Source organism: Rissa tridactyla, chromosome 5, assembly GCF_028500815.1.
Source record: "Rissa tridactyla isolate bRisTri1 chromosome 5, bRisTri1.patW.cur.20221130, whole genome shotgun sequence".
NCBI lineage: Eukaryota > Metazoa > Chordata > Aves > Charadriiformes > Laridae > Rissa > Rissa tridactyla.
The window spans coordinates 32276865-32289832 of NC_071470.1; the positions used below are offsets into that span (position 1 = coordinate 32276865).

A 12968-nucleotide genomic window follows, 5' to 3' on the forward strand; every position below is an offset into this window, starting at 1 on the left:
TGTCACCAAAGTAATGAAAATTAAAGTCCTCTACAAAGTCTCGGTACTGTCTCTTTCCACCCACCATGCTGCAGACCCCACCAAGACCTCCTGAGCAGTCCGAGCCTTCATCCCCACACACCATTTCCAATTTTTAACTCTCAGCAAACCGGTGGCAAGGCCCTGTGCAAAGTCAGAGCACTGCCATGGTGCAGAAACACGCCTCACTGTTGTTCAAAACAACGTGTTTCTACATCTCTCTTCCAGTACATCAAGGCCAATGTGCCTTGGGTGTAATTCTACTGAATTCCACTACTCCAGACTGAAACTAGTACATTTATTTAACGTGGCAGCAAAAGAAAATTCTACATCCATAAATACATGAACATCTGTCAGGCTGGGCACAGACAATGGACCTGTTGTGGATGATGAATTAACAAAAAATGAAAATTACATGTGTCAATCTCTACATCTCTAAAATTAAGAAAGAAAAAAACCCACCTCTTTGTCTCGTGCTCAGACTACCATGCCGGACCAGTCTGGCCAAAAAGTCCCTACAAAAACCTAATCCAGTTATTCTCAGATTTCCTGTGATGACCCTCTATCAACATCTTGCATCCTACATCCACGAGTGGGGTTCCTTCGAGCCCCAGCCTCAATACCAGGCAATGAGAGCCAGGGGGTTGAAAGAAATTTGCAAAATAAATCAATGGAGTGAGCACGTGACAGGCCGACTCTCACTCGGCTGGGGAGACACGTGGGAAATGAAGGGCAGTCTGCCGAGGGCTTGTGAAAGCAGACACTTTCGTGCCCTGTACTATCAGCCTGTGGCACGCTCGTTCACCGAGTACCTACAGAAAGGGGATCAACTTACAAATATGAACAGCACCTACAGAAACCAGAGCCAGGAGAGATGCAAATCCACACGAATCTGGCTAGAAATGCAGTATTTTGAGGATCCATTGGATTTTCTCAGCTACGAAGGCAACACTAAATAACACTAAACCCCCATACACAACGCTGAGACAGGGCAGAAAGAACATAATTAAGAGCAGGTTCACGGCTGCAACAACCCCTCCTTCCGATGCACCAGTTTTCCCCTAAAACATCACAAATTCATCTTGCAGGCAGCTAGAGCACACACATAGCAAACTCAATGGTTTACTCCATCACTGCATTTCCCATTTACGTCACAAGTCTCCTGCAAATATCAAAAGAGCGTTTGGGCCTGTACTGACAGATGCCCCATAGCATTCGCTAAACTCCCAACAAGAGACACGGGATGGATTTAAGCCCATGATTAAGTTAAAGCAAATGCTCCACTGAATCTTTAAGTCAAACTGTCCCAGAATTCAGTCTCAGTGAATGTGGGGAGTGTTTTTGTGAGGGTTTTTTTTTTTTTTTTTAGAATGTCACTGAAATCCTCTTTAGCTGTTTGAGTTATCCATGAAATGTTCCCACTTCTCAAGAATCCTTGCAGGTGCTTTGATGCTTTTCAGACTACTGATGGCTCAAAAGAAGCCCCATAAAACCTGATGATGGCTTATTCCCAAATGAAAATCGCTGCCCGAGAGGCACAGCTTGATGTTATCCTCTGAACATTTGCAGGTTCTGAAATCACAGCAGATGTATATTTTCATAGCCATTAAGTGAATCTAATTGACTTTACAGACAGCAAAAGCTTGAAAAGGTGTTTTACAAATACCCCTTTTAAAGAGTTTGGATTTTTAAGAAATATCTCATTAGCATTCCTTTCATACAGTAACTTCCCCCCCCCCTTTTCTAAGAAATCCCACCACTAACGATGTAATTCCAATAACAAGGACTTTACCAAGACTCTCACCGCTGTTAAGTGGAGTATCTGCCATGCTTTTATTGCTCTGTCTCTAACTAACCATCATCCAAAATTGCTTAGCACTTACAAATGGCAGGTGCTCCAAACCGGGCTATTTTCAAAAGCTTCTCTTTGCAGTTCTACTATTTAACATTATTTTAAATTGAAAGATTACAGATTTAGGTCTTCCCTGGATTCCCACTAGAAGTGTTACACAGTGTTTCTGATGCTGTTATCTCGTTCCAGGGAGGATGAACAGATTTGGCACCTCCAAAAAAAGAACAAAAAGCCCTGATCTCAGCAAATGAAAATTTTTTTGCTGTACTCTGACTGTAATAATGATTTCATATATCCTATTAAAATGGGAAGAATGGGGTTTATAGGAAAAATCATAGTGGAAAAGATCAATAGGCTGTGCCCAGACCCATCTGGGAGCGATGCAGGTCAGATGGTTTAAAGAAGGTGTAAGAAATCCTGTTGTTGGCAGCTCATTTGCCTTTAGGCAAAATGTTCTCTCCCCACCATCACCGACACGTGGGTTTGTGCACTGACACACTCTGTTTTCAGCTTAGCAGACACAATATCCTCATGCTGCTGACTTCTATTTATTTTCTCATCTTTGTTATTCTGAGTATTCTACCAACAAAAATAAATACTTGGGCTCACCATGCAAAATATCTGAACGACAAACTCAGGAGGAAAAGAAAGTACTTATAGAATGAAATTGAGCAAAGGGACATACATTTAAAAGCGTAATGGGAGGAAGGGGAAGATCAGAGAGATACAGAGAGGGACGCTGGGTGGGGGACCACCACTCTTGGGAAATGCCAGACGTGATGAATGAAGCAAGAACCAGACCAGACAAACCCACCGGAGAATTGGGAGGGACAAGAGAACCAAGCAGAATTCAAAGGAGAAAAAAATGCAAATATTGCAATTTGATACGAGGCTGGAAAAGCGGGATACAGAACTGCTGTGGCAGGGGAAAGACGCAGGGGGCGGAAATGGAAAAAAAATAAATTCAAGCAACCACTATTGGTCCCCAATAGTAGATGTTATTATCTGATAGCTGTTGAAATGAGTGTTGTATGTGAGGTGCACTGAGGCACCATTCACGGCTGGACAGCTGGTCCATCACCCCCCATTTCAATTAGCAGCGTCAGCGCAGAGACCAAGAGCTGCGACTGTAAAAAGCAAATAAGCTCGCATCTCTGATGCTGGTTTCCAAGTCAGGATTCAAGCACACTGGCAAGAGAGAGTAGGAGCAGCTTGTATAGCAATTACTGGTGATCGAGGATAAATCTAGGCAAGTAGCTTACTTAAAAAATGCAGTTTTGCCAATTCAAAACAATTTACACGCTTGTCCTGAATTCACCAAAGATCTGGGAAGGAAAACGCGGGCAAAAGCCAGGCTGGCACCAATCCTGCACACGGCTCATCCCCCAGCGCTGCTGGCAGAGACACCTATGCACAGATCGGTCCTCCCCGGGGTCGCAGGGGATGTCCCAGCTGCCGGGACCTGGGAGATGGTTCCCCTCGACACCACCTCTGGTATAAAATGCCTAAATATATAACTTAAACAGAGCCTGGGATCCAGGCGGTCCCAGCGCTGGCTCAGTATAGATTTAATAGTACCATGCAAAGAAGAAAAGAGGGACCTGCCTGGCAGGTGGCAAACATTAATTGTAACATGACTCTACCATATTCTGCATTTTTTAAATATATACTTGGGTCTGACCTTTGCTTCTTAACGAAGCCTGTAACAGAACCCATGATTTCGTTTCAGGCTTGAAAATGTATTACATCCACCACTAATACATATGTTTGCTTCTTGACAGTGAAAAAACAGAGAGGGAGTAGTAAACCAGCTTAATTTGGATGAAAACTACCCTTCCCTTTTATTTTCCACTTCCTGAACTGAAAAATCATTTTCTCATAAAACCTCTGGTATCCAGTTTTGCCACTTGGATAAACCCTAGAAGCAGCACGTGAATTTTAAGTGACAAATATTACTTGCAAGTTATCATTTCAAGCAGTAAGCGCTAACATGCGACTAATGCATTGTATTTTTCTATTAGTGTTTACACTGTTGTAAATCCAATTTTAAATAGCAATATCTCACACGGCCACTTAAAAATACACCTGTAATACATGTTTCCTGTTAACTAATTCCGCAAAGTCTCCTTTTGCTCACAGGATCCCATTTTAAAGCAGAAACCCAGCTTGGCACTAAACCATGGGAGTCCCGGGTCCAAATTTTAGAATTATCCTGTAAGAAATGACATTTCCAGTTCTTCAAAGAAACACCTGTCAAAGAGTTAGAGAGGACAATAAATGATACCATATATGCTTTCATGAATACTTAATTGATTGCCGGGGTCCAACGGGTCAATAGACGACTTAAAAGAATGGCTCAAAGCCAACTGTAACAGATACCACAACTTGTACCTGTCTCTAACCAGACCACTATGAACTAATTTTTGATGCACCCTTAATAAAAGGCACGAGGGCTGCTTGGTGATTCTGCTTGGCTCTTAGCAAAAGGAAAAACCCACCCAAACCAACCAAACAAAAAAATCCCCCAAACCCCTTTCTTATTTGATTACAAGTAATAGATTTATGAATAGAAACTAGGTAAGACACGCTGGTATCTTTGGATTCCCTTTAAGACTGCTTTCATTAGCCACCTGTCAGGAAAAAAAAAAGATTCCTCAGCTTCCTGCGGGGAGGGGGGGGGAATAAAAGGGAAAAAAAAAATATCTAAAAATATACTTTGAAGCTCCCTGTTTTGCTGATGCGGAAAGCAACAACAAAGGCCCATACATCCCTCGGCTCTGTGCAGAACCAGATACTGCCAAAACACTCTGCAAAGTCTCTCTTTTTGCTTTAGTCTGGAAGGGAGCAGCATCAAACACGTGATTATTTGTAACGGATCTCCAGCACTGCGTTACCAAAATAAAAGCACACGCTCTGCAATCCTGATAAACAACTCCTCGAGCTCCCGGAGCCCACCAGGGGCTCGCGGCTGCTCCGAGCCCTGCCAGCCATTCCCATCCCGGGTAATTAAATACAACCTGCCTGAATAAAGATGTGCGCCCACCAAAGGAACATGCAATTTTCAGAAATCCGCTCTGAAATTTGGAAACCTTTTGAATGGACAGTCTTCTTGAAAAACCAGGCCATGCATTCAAGCTTTTACACTGAAAACTGCTTTTCCGATATATTTAGAGGACTTAAGATAGAGAGCAATACCGACTGATAATTTCTGAAGTATTGGGGCCGCTGGTCGCACACGCTGGGAGAAACCAACGTCACCACAGATGCTCCTGAATAATCCTAAGAGGCTAAATATAATACTAAACATAATATAATAATGGGCTTGGGAATAAGATTTTTCAGTTCATGTTCCTCCATCCAAAATTCAGTGTCAAGAGGGGCTCAAAGCTTTGTACTTTTAAAACCCTTGACACTAGTTAAACACCTGACATGGAGCCTAAATTTAGGCTATTATGAAAATCTAAACCTGAATGACTCCTGGGTAATTGTTTTAAATCTTGGCCATTCATAAGAAAGCGAGAGAGAAGGAATAGCAACTAAAAAACCTTTATAAGAGTAATTAGTTTGCATTTAAACTCGTGGAGAAAATTCTGCAGTCCTTTTTAGGTTTATTCACTAAGACATTCGTGAGAAATTGCACACAACCACGGCAGAAAACATCCAACACCAGAGAAAACGCTAAAAAAAAATTACTCAGAGACAGAAAACACCCAGAATGCCTCCCATTCCTGCCCTCTTCACGTTCATAAGTCCCGGCATGGCTTGTGTTTGACAGTCTTGAGAAGTTAACTGTGCCTAAAAAACTACTGATCTTCAATTTACACAACTTATTACTTCTTGTATTGAAGATTAATGAACAGCACTTGCATGTACCGGGGTTTTTAAATATCTGCAGGCGCAGCTTACGTTTGGAAGCATCGTATCCACACAGTCATGGCGACAACTTAAATACTGCTGCACTAACTGACAGTCATGGCAATTAGGGACTACCTTTAAAGAGAATTTTTGAATGCGTGGAGGAAAAAAAAATAGGTTATACTGCTCTGCAAAGTTTACTATCAAATTTGTTTTCATCTAATTGTGACATGGGACCGTGCCAAAGCTCATGGATCTGAAGTGAGAGCTTTTTTTGTCTTATGGAAACACACGTTGGGTTTGTACATATGTTCCTGCTCCAGGAATACATAAACAGGGAGGGGGGAAGGCTCCAGCCACTTGCCCATGAACGTGCTTATCCCATTTGTGTGCATGGCACAGCCCTGAGTCCCCCAGGCTGCTCCGCTTTCAGACAATTTCAGCTTTCCCGTGTGCCAGCCCTTGGCTGACAGCACTGCTCTTCTACTTGGCACGATCTGAAGCCCCTAAAAGTGGAAATAACTCTGAAGAATGATGGGTTTGTGGGGCAGAAAGACCTTGCAGGCCACTGAGCAGGTGTTTCAGTCCATTACTAACGCTGGACAAAGCACCTCTCTCACATTTGGAAACATGTGGGGGTTGGAACTAGATGATCTTTAAGGTCCTTTCCAACCTAAACCATTCTATGATTCCATGAGTTTGTTCTCCTGTCGGTTCCCAACCAGGCTCAAGACAGACATGGAGATGAGAAATGCCGAACCAGGCAGTTCCAGCACCACAAAGTTGTAGAAACCAAAAAGCAACACTGAGAATTGCTAAGCATCAGCATCGTCCCTGACCGCCCCTCTCGCAGGAGGCCAGCCTCAGAAATACTTTCAGACGTAATACCTCCCACTATAAAATATATTAAAGGTCTCTAACCCTAATCCTGTAGGACCTCTCTGATGTGCAGATCGCGTCCCTTGAAGCACCTTCACTGAATTGCAGGGAGATGCCAGCACATGAAACACCCACGGGACAGACCCTCCGCCGCCTGAGGAGGAGACCTGACCACAGTTCCCAGCAGTGGTGGGGAGCAGAGCTGGGAAACGCCGAGGCAGAGATAAGGACACAGCCTCTCCCCTGGGCTTTCCAGCTCCGAGCCCCACGCTGGGCTCCTCAAGGCCGCCATGTGATGTGTGAGGAGAGGCACGCGTGAAAATCCCAATACAGGACAGCCAGCTCAGGGGTTTGGCAGATACATGAGGTCAGGGAGCTACATAAGCCAGGAAGAAATGCTGAAGATAGGGATGCTTCAGATTCCAGCTGCCTCTTCGGGCACCACTAGCGGGGCAGGGCTCTCGGAAAACACATTCCTCCACTGGGAAGCAGCAGCCTGAGCCCTCTCCCAGCATCAGGTAACTAAGCCCTTTCTTTGCAAAGCAAGAGCTGCTCTATTCTTTCCAAACAATGTTATCAGCGGGCAGCGGAGCTCCTGCTTATCTGGCAGCTTAAGCACTACCCAGAATGTGGATGAACTGGGCTGAGGACCACCCCTCTGCCCAGGGGCTCTGTGGTGGTGAGAAATCTCCCTCATCTCCGGCTTGCAAAGGGTCCGCAGAGCAACTGCAGCTCCCAGGCTGAGGACCTCTTCCTAAGGCGGCCGCTGTTATTTTCCCCGCAGTCCCCACACCAGCCCAGCACCCCAAAACTCGCTGCTGCTCACCCCCAGAGGCACCCCCTGAGCGGGGTCAGCAGGAACCACACCATTTCACATCCAGCTGCTCACCTCGCAAACACCTGGGTTCAACTCCATCCCTCTGGTATCAAACCCACAGCGAATGGGATGAATCCAAGAGCACAATTAAAATACTTGCTTGTTAGCCACACAAACATCTCACTGAAGGTGAGGAATGCCTCAAAAGAATGAGCAGCAAACAGGATCTCACCTCCTCACAATCTAATTCTAGCCCCACCCCAACTGGTGCCCTTCTGTAGAAGGATGTGATCCTAAAACCTCTGCCAGCAAGGGCATGACATCCCTCCTTTGGACTCAGCTGAGGAATGTGCCACCCTTAATGAGCCATCCCCCTGTAGCCCCTCTTCCTTAGGGAGACTGGGATATGAGGGCAGGCTCTTCATCTGCACCCTCACGTACCGGGAGACAAAGGGCAGTGGGACAGGGAGGCTCTGCTCACTGCTGGAGAGAGGCAGGAGAACAGACACGCATGTCCCCTCCCAGCACAAGGCAACCAGAAGCACCCTCCTGCACAAAGCTCAAGAGCCGCAGACGTGCAGCCACTGCTGAAAACCACAGCTCTCAGCGTGGCGTGTTTAATGCGACTCGACACCTCCTGCAGCAACCACTCCGGCTTCATCTGCTGCGTTACGCAAGGCAGATGCCCTCAAGACTCCACCAGGTCCTGCAGCCGCAGCTCTCCAGGTTGCCTATCCGTGCTGTCTGTTCGTCCTGCCCTGCGGCACTGGGCATTGCAATGCAGCCACCCAGCTCACCGCTGGTACCCAAAACCACTGGCAAAGGCCAGCTCCCACCACCACCAGGTCTTTGCACCACCACGACATGTATGCACACCCCTTTGCAGACACTGCCAGGACAGCCAGCAGCAGGAGATAACACTTTAAACCACCCCAGAAAGACGTGCTAGCTCGTCAGCCAAAGCCCCAGCCCTGCTCGTTTCGGAGTGCGGCAATTTTGCATTGGAGGCAAGGAGTCCTGGTTTCCATCAGGTCTCCAGCAGAGACCTCAGCCTTGCAAGAATCTCTCTAACACACCAACCGCTGCATAAAACACACAACGCAACCGACCGGGACAGAAGCTTGAAGAGACACTGTAAAATTGATTAGTCGTCAAAATCATCAGACCATAAAAGAAGCTCCAGCTGTGCTCATCTTATTTGCGTAGAGAAATGCAGGAGGCAGGGCTCTATTTAAAATTAATTCCTTGGGTTTTTCTTTTTTTTGTTTGTTTTTTTGTTTACTAGAGCCGAAGTTACTCTGGTTGACAATTAAGCCCATTATCCAACTCCTTTCTTTTCCGCCACCCCCATGCCTTTTTTCATAGCCTATGAAAAAGAAAAAAGTAAAAAAAAAAAAAAAGGAAAATTCCAATATGTGCTATTTTAAAATGAAAAACGCAAGTTCACAAAGAGCTCAGGAAGGTGTCTGAACACCCCCCCAGCACAGGGGTCTCAACACAAACAATTCCTTTCAAATCAACAGCAATTTCAAGTCACCCTGCTGTGTACGAGCTCGAAGTCAAGTGCTGGCCCAAATGTTCTGCCAGATCCTTGGCGTAAGTGTAGGAAGGCAAGAGAAAACAAAGATTTAAATTTTGGCTAGTGTACTTCTGCAAAATCACTGTCAGCACATATTTTTCAGTTCATACAAAACCCAGCAGAGGAAATTTAAAACAATAACTAACTTGGAGGCAAGCGGTTCAGAAAAGCGGCAGAAGAAAAACCATAATACGATGTAACCCATGGGACTGTTCAATGCTAATCGCCAAGCTGGGTGCTTACGACATCCCATCGCAGACCCGGTCCTTTTGGCTCAGTTTTAAAACCGACCCACAGTTTTTGCGGGTGCTTTGGCAAAGCTACCAAGAATGATCTGTTTCCGTAGTTAAATTACTCCCTCACTGTAGACACCTGCCCTACGAGAGGCCATTTGCTGTAGATGCTCTGTACGATGGTACCCCAGCCCCAGGTACCATAAGGAACCCACTGCAAGCAACTTTTTCGTGCCTGGGTACCACCGATGCCAAGAGCAAAACCTCAGTGAAGCCGCGAGCCACATCATGATGCAAAGGTCGTGGTTCTACCTTTGCGTTCGCCACCCTAAGAAACAACAATTTATAAACCCACCACAGAAGTGCTCCCCTCCCCTATTTTCCATGCTGGAAATTCAAGCGGGTAAACAAGGATTTCCCCAAAGAAGGAGTGAGAAGGTGCCTGGCCATACTCCTAGCTAAAGCCAGGCCAACCTTCACGTATATCAGGTTGGGTTTTTTTGACTTGTCTAGTTGAGCTCTGGCCATCTCCAGCCTCTCTGGGCCCCTGCACCTGGTTGCCCTGGCTGTGACCATTTCTTTCCTCAACACCTCACTGAGAAAGCTTTCACTAACATCTAAGCTGGAGCAATACGCAGGAGAACGAGCCCTTCTCATTCCCACTGCAATAATTTCTGCCTGCGTGCTAATTTGTAAACTAGCCGAATAAAAGACAAACTTGGGGCTGGAAGCTGTTCTATTGTCATTTTTCTGTCCTTTGGGTGTGATGGGCAACGCCGACGTGGCACATCACTGCCTTTCTCCGGACAGTCAGACAGACAACGCAGTTCAGACAGACACCCTCCAAAGTGCACAAATCTCCAGAGTTTTTCCAAGACGACTGTATTTATACTGCTCTTACAGGGAAGATATCCAGCAATTGTATTTTTGGGGGGAAACAGGAGCGAAACACTGGATTCATGCCTCATGCGCAGCTACACCAAATAGCACCATGCGGCTCCATGGCACATGGAGAGGCATCACTGGTGGTGCCAGCCCCAACCCGTGGATGCCCTTCTCCTCCCCAGCCCCCGAAGCCTCTTTGGTCTTCACCTAGTTACAACTCCAGCCAACTTGCTTAACACCACTATCATCAAGAACCTTTAGCAAGCAGCGATGATCCCATAAATCTGCTTTTTATGGCATGGCAGAAGCCTAATTACACATGATTAAATTCTGTCAAAAATTAAAGCCCACACACTTGCTCTAAAATTGAAATCAGCCCTTCTAGGTACCAAACAAAAGCCATGCTAAGGTTTCAAAGACGTGTTGGCAACACAGCTGAGCCGGATTACATTCCTGACCCTAAACAAATCGAGGGCATTCCTTGCAGTCCCTTTCCTTTATTTTTTATATATGCTAGTGTTATAAATACAAGCACTTATACCATGCCCTGAATCGTGACCGTACAAGTCCCAAGCATTAATGAGCGATGCAGCTCAAACACGTATTAACTCCATATGACATGTTCTTATTCTCCTGGCGTCCCCTCCTACTTTTTCCAACATAATACGTTGTTAAACCTCAATACAGAGGTTCGGAAATGTTCTGCTACGAGCCCTTTTATTTTTGTGACACCACCTTTCATGAAGATTGAGCTTTTCAGTACAAGTCACGCGTCACTTATTTTTTACAAAAACAAGCACCGTAAATGAAACACAACCTGCGTGCAAGACGGGACAAGATCTCTGCAAGATGCACACTGTGACGGGAAATGACATCTAAAGCAAGCGCATTTAAGATATTTGTGGATTTTTATTACAGGAGGAGCATAATATTAGAAAAATGTAATATTGCACATCAGAAGTGAAGGAAAGGGAAGTTTGTGGCTATGGTACTTCCTATGAGTCCTCTAAAAGTGCCCAGGAAGAGGTTTGTCACACCTGGGGAACAGCAATGATACAGCGAAAACATGGTCATGCAGAAAAACAACAGAGCAGATACTCCGAGATGATGGAAATAGCTACGGTGGGTTACCACCATTGCCTTTGCTCTCCCAGCTCACCACTAGCACTGTGCAACCACCAAAAGCAAACCTCAAACCCCAAATGATCTCCTAGACATCCCCTTGCTGTGCTCCTCAACATGGATGCACACCTACAGAAAGGGAAATAGCACCTTCCCTGCCTGAACAAGTTCTGAAGGGACTTTGGTTTTTTTTTTTTAATAATCACCTAGGAGATCCTTTACAGGTTAACAAGCAAATATTACTGTTAGATACTGTATTTTTAATTATATGCATATACGTAACAAATGGATGAACGCATATTATGTCAAATGTGGCAGCATCCCTTTACATACCTGATCTGCGCCTCTTCCAAAACACTTGCATTAAGGAAGGTTCTTCTTGAATAACATGGGAAAATGGGCATAATAACTAAAACTGATTCCTCTATGCTTTTGGGCTAAAAGGGCTTTCATCTCCCCCTCCTCCCGCTCTCAGAGCTAATACCAAGCACAAGGAGCAAAGAAAAGCCCAAGAAGCAAGGGCTGGGGTGGACCTGCCAGCAGTAAATAACAGCATCATCCACCCTTGGTGTTCCCGAACACCCAGGTCCAGGTCCCCAGACTGCCGCAGGACTCAGGGGCGCTGCGCTCGGGGGGTAGATGGAGGCTGCCTTGGATGACTAGACATCTTGGGGGGGGGGGGGGGGGGGGGGAAGGAAGGAAAAAAAAAAAAAAATGCAAAACCCAATCCAACCCCAGAGATGGCTTTGTGCCTGGTATGGCTCAAGAGCTGCATTCTGGTGACTTTTGAGTTTGCTCAGTGCTGCTGACAGGAGGAAAAGGCGCCAGCAGCAGGGAGCAGCCATGTTCCCCGAGCAGGGCTGGGGGAAGGCTCCCTCCGGGGAATTCATACTCACCTGGCGGTTTCATGTAATATTGCTCAATATCGGACATGTCCGTATGCAGCGCACAATCGAGATAGTGGAGGATAACTTTTCTACTGAAGTAGTACCTCATGCCCATCAGAAAGATGGGCAAACAGCAGGTCAGCAGGAAGGACTTGGTCACAACAAAGCATATTACTATGGAGATAAGGAAGAGAAATAAACGATACCTGTCAGAAAAGAGAATTTAGTGTTGATTTCGGAATACAAACTCATTATTTAAAAACAAAAACAAAAAAACCCAAACAAACAAGCACAGACAAAATACACATTTTCAGTACACACACAATTCACGCTCTCGAGATTATCGTGTTAAGGGACGGTGATATGCTGAGATAACCCACAAGAAGTTTATGGGGTGCCTGGAGAGAGCCGGTGGGGATGATGCTGCCATGCCATGAAAAGGTCACACCAAACCCCCCCGGAGAGGGGCTGGTGGGGACACCTGGGGCCAGGCACATCCCAGGCCCTGCTTTGTTTTCCCCAGCAAGGCCAAAACGCGTCCAGGGCGGAAAAGCCACGCTGCGGGCACGCCGCTCCGCAGCCATGTGTTTGTCACTGCGGCATTACTATTTCCATCACGGGAAGCACCGACTCCCGGGGAAGACACCCTGCCCGCCTCGATGCTGCTGAAGACCTGGGGGGCTCCTTGCGGACACCCCCAAGACGGCGGCTCCCCCCGGCATGGAGACCACTGGCTGAGACCCCCTGTGCCCCAAATGCCTGCTGGGGGGGTCCCTCTCCAGCACAGGGCCCCCCTGGCTGAGAGTATAGGGGCACAACCTGCCTGCAGCCACCAAGGGCA

At 46.3% G+C, this 12968-nt stretch overlaps 1 protein-coding gene across 1 annotated transcript in view; it reads right to left on the reverse strand.

Annotated features, from left to right (window-relative positions):
- Window positions 1-12968, reverse strand: part of NAT8L (N-acetyltransferase 8 like) — a 36850-nt gene that overhangs the window by 22757 nt on the left and 1125 nt on the right. The window contains exon 2 of the mRNA XM_054203950.1: window positions 12137-12301. Within this exon, the coding sequence (XP_054059925.1) occupies window positions 12137-12301 (165 nt within the window). The remainder of the gene's footprint in view (window positions 1-12136; window positions 12302-12968) is intronic.